This window comes from Aulonocara stuartgranti (genome assembly GCF_965226115.1).
Source record: "Aulonocara stuartgranti genome assembly, chromosome: 18".
In the NCBI taxonomy this organism is placed as follows: Eukaryota; Metazoa; Chordata; class Actinopteri; order Cichliformes; family Cichlidae; genus Aulonocara; species Aulonocara stuartgranti.
Genome location: NC_138954.1, coordinates 9,744,155 through 9,761,094, shown reverse-complemented (window position 1 = coordinate 9,761,094; position 16,940 = coordinate 9,744,155). Strand labels below are relative to the sequence as shown.

General features: G+C 38.2%; 2 protein-coding genes across 5 annotated transcripts in view; both read right to left on the bottom strand.

The window, feature by feature from the left end:
• tep1 (telomerase-associated protein 1) overlaps positions 1 to 2,530 on the bottom strand; it is a 59,042-nt gene extending 56,512 nt beyond the window's left edge. The window contains exons 1-2 of one of the 2 annotated variants that reach the window (XM_082512511.1): positions 2,250 to 2,530; positions 1,450 to 1,612 (exon numbers count right to left, since the gene is read on the bottom strand). In XM_082512511.1, the coding sequence (XP_082368637.1) occupies positions 1,450 to 1,557 (108 nt within the window). In that variant the 5' untranslated portion in view covers positions 1,558 to 1,612; positions 2,250 to 2,530. Of the gene's footprint in view, positions 1 to 1,449 lie in introns of both variants that reach the window. The other variant, XM_082512510.1, reaches the window with a different exon arrangement.
• A 223-nt stretch (positions 2,531 to 2,753) lies between these two features.
• Positions 2,754 to 16,932, bottom strand: parp2 (poly (ADP-ribose) polymerase 2). 3 transcript variants are annotated; one of them, XM_082512516.1, is made up of 19 exons: positions 16,622 to 16,731; positions 15,499 to 15,708; positions 15,061 to 15,237; positions 14,811 to 14,881; positions 14,248 to 14,298; positions 13,431 to 13,527; positions 13,249 to 13,324; positions 10,862 to 10,964; positions 10,101 to 10,254; positions 9,831 to 9,972; positions 9,677 to 9,740; positions 9,464 to 9,598; positions 8,477 to 8,604; positions 8,215 to 8,314; positions 7,679 to 7,777; positions 7,205 to 7,329; positions 5,242 to 5,358; positions 4,034 to 4,167; positions 2,754 to 2,817 (listed from the first exon to the last, which is right to left on the bottom strand). In XM_082512516.1, exons 2-18 carry the CDS (start codon positions 15,695 to 15,697, stop codon positions 4,110 to 4,112), a joined length of 1,896 nt encoding a protein of 631 aa, XP_082368642.1. In that variant the 5' UTR covers positions 15,698 to 15,708; positions 16,622 to 16,731; the 3' UTR covers positions 2,754 to 2,817; positions 4,034 to 4,109. The 3 variants fall into 3 exon arrangements, with proteins under 3 accessions (XP_082368642.1, XP_082368640.1, XP_082368641.1); XM_082512514.1 differs by lacking the exon at positions 16,622 to 16,731 and adding an exon at positions 16,752 to 16,932 and having other exon boundaries at positions 2,799 to 2,817; XM_082512515.1 differs by lacking the exons at positions 2,754 to 2,817; positions 4,034 to 4,167; positions 16,622 to 16,731 and adding an exon at positions 16,752 to 16,931 and having other exon boundaries at positions 4,899 to 5,358.
• Positions 16,933 to 16,940: the final 8 nt, after the last annotated feature.

The following is a 16,940-nucleotide window of genomic DNA, read 5'->3' as shown; positions in this document are numbered from 1 at the left end:
TGAGTAAGTCAACTTTCTTGCCCCTGAAAAATGACATATTATTCTATATTCTGAAACTGAAAATAACACAAAAGCTCATAAAAATAAAGCAATTTTTAAAACTAAAAACTAGACTGAAACAATAAAAGAGGAAAAGAATCAAAAAGGAATTAAAACATACAAAACTTAAGTAACCCTGAATTTCACAGCCAGTTACAGGAAGCCGTAATGGCACGTCAACATAGCAGCCAGATGTTTTGGTCGGGTCTACTTTCACACAACAGCCACTTGGAGTGGGAGAAGTTGGGTGTTTCAAATCCTGTTTACTTTTAGGGAGCTGTTTATTTTATGAACTGGTAATTGCAGCACGTGGTAATCACATGTTACAGTTGGCAAAATCAGGAACTATTTTGTGCCTGTATGCGGAAGATTAAGGAGGCTGTTTCTCTCACTTTCTTCCTGAGCACAAATAAGTAGATTTGAGAAAAGAGAGAAGTCAAACTTATTTTCAAGGACCACACAAGCATCCTTGAATTTCCACGCCCTCCCTGAGCCTGCAAGGGTCCTTAACGGGTACTCCAGCTTTCTCCACAGTCCAGAGACCCACACTTTGGTTAACTGTTGATATTGAACAGGCCAAATGTGATCGGCTGCCACTCTGTTAGGATGGCCACAGATTAACAACCTCTCCAGGTTGTATCCTGCCTCTCACCCTATGACAGCTGGGATAGGCTCCAGCTGCTAAGTGACCCTGAACTGGATAAATTGAGGAAAATGAATAGATGATCTACATACAACCCAATTTGAGTGGGACTAGCCAGTAAAGACATTGTATAACAACCCATCTTTATTTTAATATAGAGAACTAAAAGTATGTTTTAAAAACAATAACACTTAATGAACCCTGCTTCTGCAGATGATACACCTTAAAAAAGTGTATTGCTTAAGTTTATTGCTATTATAATTCACAGCGACTGTTGAAAAGCACAAACTCTTCACATTTACAGGTTTCACGCACTAAACATTGATAGTATTTTACTCTGTGATTGAAATAATGTCTCAAGATCTAAAAAATACTCAACTTTTAATATTCTTTGACTCCAGTGTGATGAAGTTGGTGTTACCTCACCAGGTACTGTATGCATTTTACTGAAAAATCAAAGATTTCTTTGGGCCATCCTGGGGGCTGGTCTGGGGTCTTTGGTGAGCCAACTCTGGCTCCAGAACTGCATGTTTGACACCACGTTTATAATATTTCAAAGCAGCCTCTGACTAAGGAAACAGTTGACATTGTTGGACTAGTTCTTCTTTGTTAATGTGAGTTAAATTTAAGGAAAAACATTTGCAGTTTTCTTTTACAGTGTAGTTACTTAGTAATAAAGTTGTACCGGTAATTTAAAAAACAAAACTCAGCCTTTTCTCTTTTCCGGGACAGGTTTTTAGCATCGTGACGCTCCAGCTGCTGTTCACCTTCACTGTAGTGTGCGTGTTCACCTTCTCCAGCGTGGTCAAAGAGGCAGTGCAATCAAACATTTGGGTATATCTCAGTTCCTTCATCGTCTTCGTTGTGGTCGCCATCGCCCTCAGTTGCTGCAAGTCCTTCAGCCAGCATCACCCGTGGAACATTGTGGCACTGGTGGGTCACAAATAACAAAACCATGTATCAAATGGATATGAAACACGGCACAGTCACATTTTTGGAAAGAGAAGTGAAATACTTTGGTCATGCAGTCAGGATGGCACCTCAGCTTGTGAACCACTTAACTAAAAACTAGAAGTTAAAGTATAAGTGCTAAGTGCTCAGCAATAACTTTGTTAAAAAAAAGGAAATAAAGGTCAGAATAAGAACAACAGCAACAAAAAAAACCACTGATGACTTTTGTCAAAGATTTAGACTTCCACAAACAGATAGTAAATGTTCTGGCACTTATGTAGCACTTTTCTATTCTAACTGAGAACTCAAAGCTCTAAATGACTTGTGAAAAGTTTGCTTTTTACATTTTCCAAAACAAAACCTCTAAAGTTTTCTCTAAAGGGCAGCAGATTCACTGAGTGATTTCAGGTTTGGTTGGCATGTTAATTTAGGACAGGCTCTTCCTGTTCCTGTTGTTGTTAAATACTGCACGTACAGCAGAGCAAAACGCAAGCAGAAGCTCACTGCTGCACCTTTTCTTTTAAAAGCACTCATTAAGTGCATTCATGTCTGAATGCATGGCAAGTGTATGAATGAGTGTGTGTATAAGAGAAAAAGAAAAAGCCTTAAACCAAACCTGCTCATGTGTTCTGCTTTCTTATCTAGGTCACCTCAACCCGGCAATTCCTGGAAGAGACTGGCAAACACAACAAACTAGAAAAGCAGAGGCCAAAAGGCCACATTGCCCGAATATAAAAGTTTGTTTTTTCAGTGTCGGAAACAAGCATCCATACCTGAAGACCACATTCACACAATTTCTTTCTGGCCTTGCTTCTTGTACATGTTCTGTTCTGTTTTCATTATTTGATATGTTCTTATTTTTTGTTTTGAGTGAAAATAAGTGGAAAATGTGTTTCACGTGTTCTGGAGATGTTTAATGCACTTAATTTTCTACCTCCAGTTTGTTGTCACTGTGAGCATGTCATACATGACGGGGACCATCGCCTCCTTTCACAACACCACTGCTGTGATCCTGGCTATGGGAGTAACGCTGGCCATTTCTATCTCAATCATCGCTTTTTCAGCGCAGGTGAGACCGTCAGGCTGTGCAGAAGCGCTACATTTGAAAAGCTTTCTTCTTCTTCTTCACCAAAGCAGAGTGCAGATTTCTCAGCTGACTTTGAAGTCAGAACTCTGAAAAGTTTCTGTAAAGAAAATCCACAGCACATCAGAATAACACAAAATGCATGCAGTGAAAAATGTAACGTGAAAGGGAAGCTGATTAACTATTTGGTCATAGATGATTTTAATTGACTGATATTTGTAAGACTGATATCGAATATTCTGATATTTGATTTTTTTTTCTTTCAGACACACGAAACATAAATAGATTCCCCTAACATTCATTATCTGTATTTATTTATTCACTGCTTTACGTTCTGCCCGACTCTGCTTGGATTAGAGGGTTGTTTTGTTTGTGGCGTTTCCAACATGTGTTGCCAGCAGGGAAGTTGCAGGTTGCCCTCTGGTGGACAAACTATGAAACTTCACCACTCATACCATGGTTGAAGGATTCCATTATTATATATTTTTTTTAATATTCATTTATAAATACCGATACTGATCAGCCCAACCAATAGTTTTTTTAATCTCCCCTCTATTTTTTAATGATTAAGCAATCTTTCATTTTAAAGAAAATTATAAATCACTGGTCCCGGCTCCTTCAGTGCAAACATTTGCTAATTTTGCAGGGGTTTTTTTATATCACAGTAAATTTAATATTGCTCATATTGTAGATTATTTCTCATTCAAGACATTTAAATACATCAACATAGTCCCTTGGAGAGTATGCAAACACTTTTTCCTTGCATTTGAAAGATCTGAAATGCCTTATTTTATGAGACTCATATGCTTCAAGTTTCAAAAGATTAATATTTCACATGTTCATTTCATATGTCACATGGTTACTGTGCACTACAGAAAAAAAATCTAAATAAGATTAGACACTGATAGATTATTTAATAATGACATTCATGTCTTTATGTCTTTCTGTTATTTGCAGACTCGCTATGATTTTACTTATTGCAACAGTGCTTTGTTGATTCTGGTCGTGGACGTCGCCATGTTTGGGATATTTTGCACATTCTACTACAGCTACATTGCTGAAGTTATCTATGGATGTCTGGGAGCTCTGTTGTTTTCATTGGTGAGAGAAGGAACAAGATCCAGTAAGGTCCACAGGTTTTCGAATGAGGACACTTTTAAAATACAACAACAAAGAGTTTCAGCTTTAATTCAAGGAGTTTAAATAAATCTGCATTAGCTGTATTTTGTTTAATTTAAAATACAGTGTATTTTAATATAATTTGATCGCATTTTTCTCACACTGGTTTAAATCTCCTCCTCTGCCTCTCTTAGTACCTGGTGATCGACTGTCAGCTGGTGATGGGGAGGATGGCCTACAGTGCAGATCCAGAAGATTACATCAACGCTGCTCTCAGAATCTACCTAGATGTAGTCCTAATTTTCCTCTACATCCTGGGGAGGAGGTGAAACTGCATATACAAAACAAACGGACACTTCAGACTGTGGATTAAAATGTCCTCTATCATTATGTGCTGTATATAATCTCCTCGCATCATGTCACACACAAAAAAAAAAAAATCTGTTTGCATAGAATCTTGTCTTTGTCTCAGATTTAAATCCATTAAAAATCAAACAAAAAAAACCACCACACTTTATGTTGAGTCATTTATTTTTATTCCCACTCTTCAAAATTTAAAAACCTTCATCCTCGTAACAGATCCAGAAGAATATTTGTGTTACAACAAACACCTACACTAAAACCATTCTACCCTTAATAATGATAATGAGACCTTCTACTGATCCAAGGACGTTTAGTAATATACATATACAGGGACAAAAAGTAGTGCAAAAGGTTTTGTGTATCCTCTCCATGTTAAAGTATCTAGTATCTAGTATAACAAACCTCTGTCGAACAACAGCTTTTTTCTCATACATGATACCAGGATATAAGAGAAACTGTAGAAAATCCAAGAAAAAGTTGAACTCAAAGTTGATGTTTTCCCTCAGTTGGTCCCTCATGGTTTCCTCAGACACTCATTTATATATGGTGATGCAGAACCTTCAGCAAATCCTGCTGCCAGCATCAGTGATTATTTTGAGTTATTTCAACCCAGCAGTCAATTCGATATAAGATGTCAAAGAAGTGAAAATGCTGGCACTAATCCCAAGATGGGGGAAAAAAATCAATTCATATGCAAGATTTTCCTTTTTAATATAATTTATTGTATAATGAAACATCCACTAGTCATGCCTTTGATGACGCATCTACAGTTTTTGTCTTGGAAAAAACCCTAAAACAATTCATTATATTATCAAAACAGCTGTAAATGATTTTTCTCAGTTGAGCAATTGCTGCAGCCTTATATGAACGAGTGTTTTCAGGTGTAACATCCAACCCCCACCCATGCCCCGAAACATAGAAGTTAACGCTACATGAAGAATGACTAAAAACGCCTAAACATTCATCCATATTTCACAAAGGCACACAGTTCCCAAGGCTTCACCACAGTGATGAGTAGTTAAACTTTACACGCAGCAGGTACCTCATGCGAGTCTGTGCAGGATTGTAAACAATGAACTCGTTGTAGAGGAGGGAGTAAGCGTTAGATTTACCCACTCCCGTTTTCACGCCAGGCCCCATCGGCACCGTCATACCGTCCCTGAGAAAGAAATCGAGAAACAATAAAATAAATCCGTGGGATTAACACAAATTACCTTTGTTTAAAATTTCTTTTAGGTGATTGTAACAATTTTTTTCCCAAAAAAGGAAAATATTCTGCACTCTTTGGCTTCAATTTCTTTTTTTTTTTCCTTCGGCTATTTTTTAGGATCTTTGATCCATCCTCTTAACTCCTTCTCCAGTTCAGAATCATGGGAAAGCTCAATCGCATCCCAGATATCTTGGAGCGAGAGGCAGGGCACTTCCAATCTATTAAAAGGCCAACACAAGACAGACAACCACTCACATTCTTATTTATCGTTAATTTAGAATTACCAATTAACCTAACAAGCCGAGGAAGCACACATAGGGAGAGCATGCAGACTCCAGCTGGCCAGGAGATTCACACCCAGGACCTTCTCGCTGTGAGACAACAGTGCTAACCACTGCACCACTATGCCATCCATCTCTGGGGATGTTTTGCAAATCACTTAAACTGTAGTGAAACAGTGTGCAGCAGTATACTACAATTAATTTACAAATAGAATACGCTCCGTTATCAAACCTTGGGCTTGTATTGGACAAATGCAGGGCTGCTGTTGTTATGCAAGTGATAAAGATATATTCCAAACCTCCTGCTAATTTTAACAGAATTAGGTACACCATGTGAAGATTAAAGAGTATTTTAAGGCATTAAAAAAACTGCAGTGAAAAGTCGTAAACTAATTTCTTCAGCTTCAGGTAACTTACTAACAGGACAGGTGCAGTTTGTTAATACCAGTCTAAAAGAATGTAATTACTGCTCATGGCATGTAGGTTAAATATAGGCCTAAGGTGAGACTTGTCACTATATATAATGACAGAGTCGTTATAGTGGAAACAGGATTCAGTAATTAACAGGCCTTAATGTAGGACTGTAAACCGTGCGTTAATATCTTGAAATTACTTTCTGTAGCATTCTTGTTTTTAGACAACTCAACAACAACAAATAAATATGGCTCTAAAATGTTCACACTGTTGAATCTTCTCTATCGTTTTTGTAGATTGTGACTATGAATTTGTTCACTGGTAAATGGAGTGCATTTAGGGAGCATCGTTCTAGTCTCACTGACTACTCACAGTGACTTCAACCCAGTGTTTCAAACACATCGATTTTATATGGGGCACAGTTATGTGAACACCTCTTCAATCTTTGGTAATTTATCCAAACTTGGTTTTTTAATCCATCTGAAACAATTCGGATGTTGCTAACCACCTACCCCTGGCCCTTTCCTGCTGGTCTGTTTCTCATCCAGCTACATCTCCAGTGAGTTTGAAATCCAACCATGGGATCACAGTTAGACATTTATACTGCTTATTCTTCACAAAGTGGGTCAATCTATTGATGCATGCATTCATTTTCTCCCACTTATCAGACGAAGGCAGGAGCCTATCCCAGCTGTCATAGAGCAAGATGCACCCTGGACAGGTTACCAATTACATTTAGAAACTATTCGCATTCGTTTTCCCACCAGTGGGGTATTGTTGTGCTCTTTGGTGTCATTCAGCTGCTCTCCAGAGAGTCTGTTATCCTGGAGTCGTACAGACTACAACAGCAGCTGGTAATGACAGTTCTTAGACGACTCTGGAAACCTGCTGTAAGCAGCAGCTGGAGAACTGCTTCACTGAACTTAGAGGTTGCATGCATCCCGTCTATACTGTCCTTGAATGAGCAGTGCTAAACAAGATAGGCAGCTGTGTTTTGAGTGAGCTAAAACTTATGAAGGCCTCGTTTTAAAGCAATGGACCAAATAACTGAGCAGTAACTGGCCTGTGTTAAATATATCATTATAATTAGAGAGACTTACAGTGTGACAGAGTTTTTGTGGTCAGGTCCAGTCTGTCCCAGACCCTTGGTGCTGTGTTTTCCAGCAGGCAGATTGTTTGCTTCATAGTCTGCATCCAGCAGCTCATTAGATTCTCCCAGAGCGACCTGTGGGCATGAATATATGAATAGTTACCAGTGCTGCATTATATTTAGGCCACTACACTTTGCAGAGGAATTTTTCTGGGTATCAAATTCAGCTTTTTTGGCTTCCTACGGGTCTCTACCTGAGACCTCAGCAGTAAACATCCTCATTGCAGGATCAAAAAAGTATCTGGATACAAATTATAAATATAACTGTTCAACCTGCAAAAACAAAACTTCATTGCAGATTACAGACAAGACATTTCCTTGGCAGCAAATTTAAGACATTTGCAGGCCAGAGCAGCTGCAACAAAACTTCAATAATGAAAATTATTAATGGCAAACAAACAAACAAACAAAAAACCACCCTTACTTCACACAGTAGCAGCAGTCCAACGTTGTTGTTCTGGTTGGAAAAACAGTAGTTGGCACTTTTTGATGACATGTCAGCAAAGTAGATACCTTTACCAAACTGAGTGAAAGAGAAATGAGAAAATGTAATATACCGATGTGAGTTCAATTTCAATGCCTGAGATAATTTCATGTTGAAAATTGATCACATTTTAGAGACTCCTTAAAATGTAATTATTTAGATCAATTTTATTGATTTTTTCTTAAAAATGTGTTTAACTTCTGTTACATACAAGCTGAGACAAAGTCAAACTGCATATTTTATTTGTCTTTCATTCTCTCACCGAGGTTCCTACACCGTTTTAAAAAATTAAGATCAAGACATTTTAAGATACCAATGAAGAACAATGATGACAACAATAAGTACTGTAAATATTCAATATTCAATAAATATTGAATATTTAATATCCAGGCTTTCCGCTAGTGTACTGCAACCCGTGTTGGACCTAAGACTGGTCTTAAGGACTGGTCTTTTTGAATTTTGATATTCCATCCTACCATGTAACCAGTAACAGGAGCTTCAGGGGGGGCCACTCGAAGTCCCTGACTGAGGATGCCGACCCAGTTAGACAGACGTGAACCGTGCCACAGCAGAGTCCTGGCAGACAGGTAGATGGTTAGCTTGGCTCATTGTGAAAAAAAACCCCATAATTTTCATTGACATCAATGTTGGATTTTTATCAATGCAAACATGCAGCATAATAAATCTGATTTTGAAGTCAGCTTGAAGTCATAAAGCAGTAACAGTATTTCTTCCTACCTGTTACTTAACTGTGACAGGAAATTTTTGCTCTCCCCGTCTCTGTCCACTGAGACAATGTCAAGCACGGTCATGGTGTAGTCACAGTGGGTGGGGGCGTGAGTGGTGTGCAGATACTGCTCTATCACCTTCACACAAAGAGGAGGAACGTTAGCTCAATGCAAAATGCTGAAAGGAATCCAAGATAATACTGAAGACTAACAACTACACAAGTTTTAGTGTGAATGGAAATGTAGTCAGCCAAAGGAAATCTCCATGGTACCTACTCAGTATCAGTCAGTTCACTGTGAGATATATGCACGTTATCTCTGGATTAAATTAAACAAGATTTGACACTGTTTACAGAGCAGTGCCCCACCAGATATTTTAGTCTAAATAAAAATAATAATAATAATAATGATTTTAAAAATCACACATTAAAAAGCTAGTATTTCCAGCATATCAAATATTTTTTTTATTTCAGCTGAACAACAGAGCCTGTGCTGTTTTCACATTTGGACATGATAGGAGGTTTCACAAACTCAACAGCAGCTTCTGCTGACAGACTAACTATCTGTGTTTGCAGACAGACCTTTGGAACACTATGTTCCTGACATAGTGTTAGTTAGTTTAGTTAGTGTAAACATAAATTAACTAGCAGTCAGAAGGTCACAAGTAGTCTGTTCATCCTGCTGTCAAAAATAATATATGAGCCCTGACAGGTTTGGCATTAATAAAGTAACACCAGCAATTGCCCTACCAAGGAGAATATGATCAGATGAGAAGATTCACCACAAACTATCGACTAGTCAACGCTGAGGTTGCAGCACTTCAAGTGAAATGACTACAAATGAATAAATTATTCTCTGTGCATAATGATTTAGATGCAGAAAAGTCTTACGCAACTACATCAGCCTATCAAATTGTTTTGAGGCTAAGAACAAGTAACATCAATAATGTGACACGGTTTGGTAAAACTGGTTAGTTAATTATTTAAATCACACTGACCTTGTACTCATTGTTGCTGGAGTCCAGAGGCTGCAGTTTGCACCGGAGGGAGTGATACTGTCTGTCCAGAGGATGTTCATCGCTGTCTTCACTGGACTTGACCATTTTTACTGCTATCTGGATGTCACTCAGTGCCTTTAAAACAGGGATGGGAGACATTGTTCAGTTAAGAAAGGTTTTTTAAGCAAACCGAATAAAATCAAAACATTTTACCTCCAAAAGGGCAATTTTGGCTTTCAGCTCTTCTTCTGTTTGGATAAGTGGGGGAGTTTTCAACCTATAAGGGTTACACCTTTTAGTTACAGCAAGACAGGAATCGGTGGTAACTATCCACACTCTGGTTTTGTCTAAAGTTTCATCCTTTTACCCAAAGTCATGTGGGATGCGGGTGTAAAATTGATTGCATGCTTCTAAAAGGTCACGACTGCTCCCTTTCTTCTTCTTCAAGCAATCCTCGATCTTCTTCAGTGCTGAGTAACCTGCTCGGATCTGCTCTGGGGTCAGCTTGCCTAAAGGTAGAAAGGAAGAAAAATGTCAAGTCTGACACCGTGCATGGAAATACTGGTCACTCTGTCACCAACTTCATCTTCTCATTTAGTCAAATCAACCTGTAATAATGAATTTGAGTCAGACTGACCAAGAGGAGCTTTCTTGGTGTCAAACTTCATCTCCAGCACACACTCCTCCATGGCTTTCAGATCACAGATGAGCTCTAGGAGAGACTGAATCCTTGAATCCAGCTCGGAGGTTTTCTTTTTTGGTACAGTATCCACTGTGGTCTGATTCTCCTCCTGGAATGGTGAAAAACATCCAAGAATACAATCTGACACATCCAACCTTTTAATTCAGTTCAGTTTTATTTATATAGTGCCAAATGACAAGAACAGTCAGCTCAAGGTGCTTTATATTATAAGGTGAAACCCTAAAAAGATACAGAAAAAAATCCAAACAATCAGACAGCCCCCATATAAGGAAACAATTGGTGACAGTGGGAAGAAAAAAATCCCTTTTAACAAGGCTCGGGGAGGGGCGGCTATCTACTGTGATCTTTTATTGAATGTAACATATTTCTGAACATATTTCTCCAGTGCAACTTCTGCTGACAGAAGTTTCGGCATTATAACACTCAAAGACTCCTTAATAGAAATCTATGGTACAATTCTTAAACAACAGAGATGACAGTTATCCAACCCCCAAAGAGCTAATTAGGACCCAGAGATGCTAATCAGCTCAGGCCTCTGGACTGAGGTGTTTATGAAGCAGTAATTTTGCCGCTAGTAGTATGGCTTTTTTCTATTCACTTATATAGGAATTTCAAAGTAAGAACGCCCAGAGGCTTTGCCAACATGGCTGCTAAATGCCAAGAATGACTTTTAGTAAGACTTTTCCTAAACTTACCTTTTCATTCGTGCTGTAGTCCATAAACACCATGTCATATTTTCCAGCTACTTTCTCAAAACTATCTCGATGCTCCCATTCGTTCTTGGTCTTTTCAAAGAACCTGCAGCAAAACAAACAAGTTGGAATTTCACCAAACACACATCCATGAAGGCACCTGGAAAACCTTTCTTTTTCCACTGTCAGTCACATAATGTAAAGTAAAGTAAAATTTTATTTATATAGCACCTTTCAAGATAAAATCACAAAGTGCTTTACAGAGGCAGAAAACAGACATTAAAATCTCAAACAAAACAAAATCAACCAAAAGCAAGTTTAAACAGATGCGTTTTTAACTGCTTTTTAAAAGACATGACTGAGTCCACAGATCTCAAACTCAAAGGGAGCGAGTTCCAGAGTCTGGGAGCCACTGATACAAACGCTCTGTCACCTTTTGTTTTTAACCCTGTATGCTGGACAACCAGCAACCCCTGGTCACAAGACCTCAGGGACCTGCTGGGGTGATAAGGAAGAAGAAGAGCACTTATGTAAGTTGGAGCTACACCGTGCAGGTCCCTATAAGTCATGATTATGATCTTAAAATGGACCCTGAACTTGACAGGGAGCCAATGCAGTTGAATCAGCAGGGGAGCAGCATCTGAGTATTTGTGATGCTTTATCAGAAGCTTAGCAGCAGCATTTTGAACACCCTGCAGTCGTTCCAGGGAGGCATTACTTAAGCAAGTAAACAAGGAATTACAATAGTCTAAGCGCAATTAAACAAAAACATGAATAATCATTTCCAATTCGGAACGTGACACAATGGGACTCAGCTTAGCGATATTTGTTAAATGGAAAAAACAAGAGCGAACCAAAGATTTAACGTGTGTGTCCAGCGTCAGAGCTGGATCAAGTGTAACACCAAGGTTCCTAATGGAGGATTTAATATAAGAAGCAAGAGGGCCTAGATTTTTAACCACGAGGGGAACAAATTTCTCAGGAGCAAAGACAATGACTTCTGTTTTATCAGCATTTAGTTGAAGGTAATTACCAGCCAGCCGATCTCTAACGGAATCTAAGCAGGACTACAAGATTTGGAGTTTAGAAACATCAGGTGGCTTAAAAGAGATATATAGCTGAATATCATCTGCATAACAATGATATGAAATATCAGAGAAAGAGCTAAGAAGTTGCAGAAGAGGGAGTAAATACAACAAAAACAATAACGGTCCCAAGACAGAGCCCTGAGGCACCCCACAGGCAAGAGAGCTGACGGAGGATCTGAACTTAGAGGCAGCCACAGAGAAAGATCGATTTGACAAATAGGATTTAAACCATTCCAATGCGGTACCCGATACACCCACCCAGTGGTTTAATCTATCTAACAAAATAAGATGATCAACAGTGTCAAAAGCAGAGGTCAGATCCAGCAACATCAAAACAGTGCACTCTCCAGCATCATAATTCATCAAAATATCATTAGACACTCTAAGAAGTGCAGTTTCGGTAGAGTGAGCCTTACAAAAGCCAGATTGAAATTTATCGAGAATTTTATGTTCATCTAGAACAACTGTGAGTTGCTTGGCCACAACCTTTTCTAAAATCTTGGCAATAAAAGGCAATTTTTAGATAGGTCTGTAACTGGAAAGCAAAGAAGGATCAAGTTTAGGCTTTTTTAAAAGTGGGTGAATGACAGCACTTTTACAGTAACCAGGGACCTGACCAGAGAGTAGAGATGCATTAATAATTTTAAGAACACTAGGACCAATAGACTCAAAAACATTTTTAAACAAAGACCCAGATAAAATATCAAGGGGGCAAGAGGATGATCTAATTGAAGTAACCAGCGTCAACAACTCAGGTAAAGACACTGGTGAAAATCTTTCAAATATGACAGGCTTAAGTAAAATCGGAACAGGCAAATGGTACATGGAGGGAGAGATGTTGCTCCTTACATTGCTAACCTTTTCAACAAAGAAGGAAAGAAAATTTTCCCAGTCTTCGTTCGAAGAAATTGGGACAGCAGCAGAAGCCGGAGCAACTATATCCCTAATAGTGTCAAATAAAACCTTAGGGTTACCTCTGCTCCTAGAGACTAGGTTTGAAAAATAAGCAGCCCTTGCATCACGAATTGAAGCGTTAAAGGAAACTAAAAGGTCTTTTAAATGAAAGAGATGAACCTGTAAACGAGTCTTTCTCCACAAACGCTCAGCTTTACGACAGACACGCTTTAAACAGCGAATGCTGTCGTTTATCCAGGGCGAGGGTTTTGTAACAGGGGCTAGTCTAGTTTTAATAGGGCAAATATTATCGATAATAGAAAGACAGTAATTATTAAAACGATTTGTTAATAAATCAACATCATTAGAAGCAGGCAGAACCAAATTAAAAACGTCAGAAAAACTCACTTTTTCTTGAAGACATCTTTGGCCTTCAGCAGGTCTCCACCACAGACTGTAAGGCTGTTTTGACCTACTTTACCCACTGCAGAAACAAATGATAAAAATCAACAAAATGCACAAAGGTGGTGCAATTTCTGCAAAATGACAAATATTTTCAAACAAAAACTGTCAGTTGACATTGAACATACCCCTGCCCCATCTCATCCACACACTGTAAACCTTGGAGCTGTCGTCCTCCAGCAGCTGGATCAGGTAATATTTGTTGTTGTTAAACTGAAGATTTGTCTGCAAATTGAAACAAATGATGTTTACTGCAGGCTACAAATTGGAAACTGAAGCTAAAAAACTGAATTTGTGAGATTTAAAGTTTTCACTTTTTCATTATTACCTATAAAGTACTACCTATACTGCTCCAGGATGAAATAATAATAAATGTTATTAAAATGGATCTATCATGCTATCGCATATTTACTGAACAATGAGGTCAGCGTGTGCACAAATAATCCCTGTGAGCCAAAACCTCTGGTCTGCTCCAAACAGTCAGTTTCTGGCAGGTTTTTCAGCTTTTGACTTTAGATGATGTTGTAGACAGGGATAGTCCTAGTATGACCATCTAAGGCAGCGGTCCCCAACCTTTTTTGCGCCACGGACCGGTTTATGCCTGACAATATTTTCACAGACCGGCCTTTAAGGTGTCGCGGAAAAATACAACAAAATAAAACTAGTACCGGTACCGAAAAAAAGAAGATTTATTCATAACACACGTGAAAAGACCCAGGAAAACCGAGTTGACGATAACAAAATAACGCTGAAAACCGATAAAAACCCTGAAAACCATACATTTCACACCTGAGCCTCAACTCTCGCGGCCCAGTACCAAACAACTCACGGACCGGTACCGGTCCGAGGCCCGGGGGTTGGGGACGGCTGATCTAAGTCACACAGCCCTAAAAAAAACTATAAAGATGGAACTGAGCATAATTTATTTCCTTTTAATTGTGTTACCTGATTGAGCATCACATCGTAAACAACATTTCCTTCATTGTAAACATGAGCCTGAAATAGAAATATAAAAATGAGTTATACAAATCAAAAGAATCCCACCATGTCTGCATTCAGGAAATATAAATATTTGTATATAAAATATTTACTTTTTTGTGTTTAAAAAGAACAGATTTGCAATTATGTTAAAAAATAATTTAAACAGAACCAATTACCACGTCTTATATTTTCATGTAACAGTCATATGTAAATCTACTGACAATTAGGTAAGATGAATTCAATTATCTTCTAATTGTAACAATACTTCTCAGATTTATTGCTTATCTGTTTAGTGTGTGGAAAAACACAATCATATATATGGTATTCAGTTGAAAACAACCATTTAGAAAATTTAAGCTTCACTGAAAGATTTATTTGTGTTTAAGCAGACACTGATCAGAATAGTTTGTCACAAGAGGAACTGTAACTGGGGGAAAGCTTTGCCTTATAGCAGCCAGGTGTCAAACCACAAGCATGACTGACATGAATCGTGAGATTTATATATCGTGTGGATGCCAACACTGTACCTTTCCCAGTTTGGCTTTACATTCAGAGTCTACTGGTGCTTTTCCCTTCATGACCACTGTCTTCACAACTTCTGTTCAGAACAGATCAAACACAAAAGAGTAGTGAGGTGAAGAAACATCTACAGTTCAGATGCAATTCCATGCTCACCTGATCCTTAAAAGCTTTAAAAGTTACTGTGCTTTGATAATGACTAATGTTGTCATGGCTGTAAAATTTTGTAAGTATATAAAGAAATTAGATCCATGTTACCTTCACTTTTTACTTCTTCTTTGGCTTTTTTGGGCATTTCTTCAGTTTTTGTCTGGCTCTTGCTTTGTCCTCTTCTCTTCTTAGCTGCAGGCTGCTCTTCTGTGTCCTCCTCTTCCTCTTTAACTTGAGCTGGTTTCTCATTATGAGTAGCAACGTCACCAGCTTCATTCTGACTTTCTTAATAAAACAGGAGAAAAGAGGAAAGACTGTGAGTACCTCCAAGAATTCAGATTTTTCAATTAAATTTAAACTGAAATAAACTATATAAATTTCATGAAATTATGTTTTAGATACCATTTCTACAAAAGACATTTATTTAAAAATGAACTAAACTGCAGTTAAGAAAATATCAAGCAACACAATTTAAAAATGAGGATTTATGAAAACAGAATACAGGGAGCAGGGAGGATGACAGAAAATTCACAGCGAAAAACACACCTGCTTTTACATTCTGACAGCGAACTTTCCGTTTGTACTTTGTGACAGGATTGATCTGAACCATCTTCTTCAGATCAACTTCGTAGGCTGTCCCCGAGCCCAGAGAGAGAGTGACAGATGTTTTCCCAGAAGAGACGGCCGAGTCCAAGACGGCACAGGCTGATGGAGAGTATGGTTCCCACTGTCTTTTATCCCCCATCCACTGCCACACTGATTAGAAATACACACAGAAGAAAATCTAACTCTTACACAGTGGCCTTTTAGAGATCAGAAACAAGTCTTTAAGTTATTAAAACTCTGTGTCTGTAATACCTCTTCCTTAATTTTTGTCACCTGACAAATACCAATTATATTAAAATAAAAAAAGTATTAATGCTGCTGTTGTTTAAAAAAAATGAAAAAACGTCTGGATAAACTGCAAAATAGTAAAAAGAAAAATAAAACCAATACATGCTTCTTCTTTTTTTCCTGGAAGGTGCAAATAGCTGTGAAACATTTTAATTTTAACAGAAGCAAAGCAAAGAGTGGCTGCAAAGAAAATCAGCCTTACTTTTAAAGGGAGCTCATTACACTCGAATTCTCCCCTTAGTTCAACAAATGCATCAGAACAAACTGTTTTTTCTCGCCTTCATTTCAGTGCAAACTTCCTTTATTCCAAGTTTGTTCTGATTGGCTGCTCTGGACAAACAGGTTTAAAAAGTAGCATGATCATGTTTGAGTTAACCCTCTCACTGACATCATCTGGAACAAAAATTTGAGGGAAAATGTCAAAAATTAAATGTTTACAGTAATTTAAAGCATAATCATTTCTACACACATTGGCATCATTATTTTACAATTAAAGTGGTCATATTTAACATAAACATTCCAGAATGTTAGCAGTATATGTTAGACAGTAAGCAGGTCACATTAGAAAAGGCCCCTTCGCTTTTGGTATGCAATAAATGTAGCTCACAACAAATAAATACTTTTTTTATTGGTCGTTTTAACTGCTCACTTAGGAACTTATTTTATTTGAAATTTTAGAAACGCAACCGGATTTATCAGCAAACCGAGCTACAAAAATTGTTTCGTTTGTTTTTTAAGCTGACAATTTTTTATTATTATTTCACACAGACAGTACCGGTGTCTGAATTATGAGTGAAGCTTCATAATATTGATCTTCATGCTGTCTCCTGTCCGAACATGTCCACAGTTCAATGGCGTAGTTACCCTGCAGCAGCTACAATATTATGCTAATACGACACACAGACCTGTTTTTGACTGGGCTTCTCCATTTTCTGGTGCACTCTCACATTTATTTCTGGAACTTCTCGCTCGCCTCATGGTGGGTTATTAAAAATAATTATCTGGCTGCTGTTAAAGGGGAACCTCAGCGATAACACTAAAACACGGCGGGAAACTTTTCCCCACCGTACTACTGTTTCCTGACCGGCAGCCGC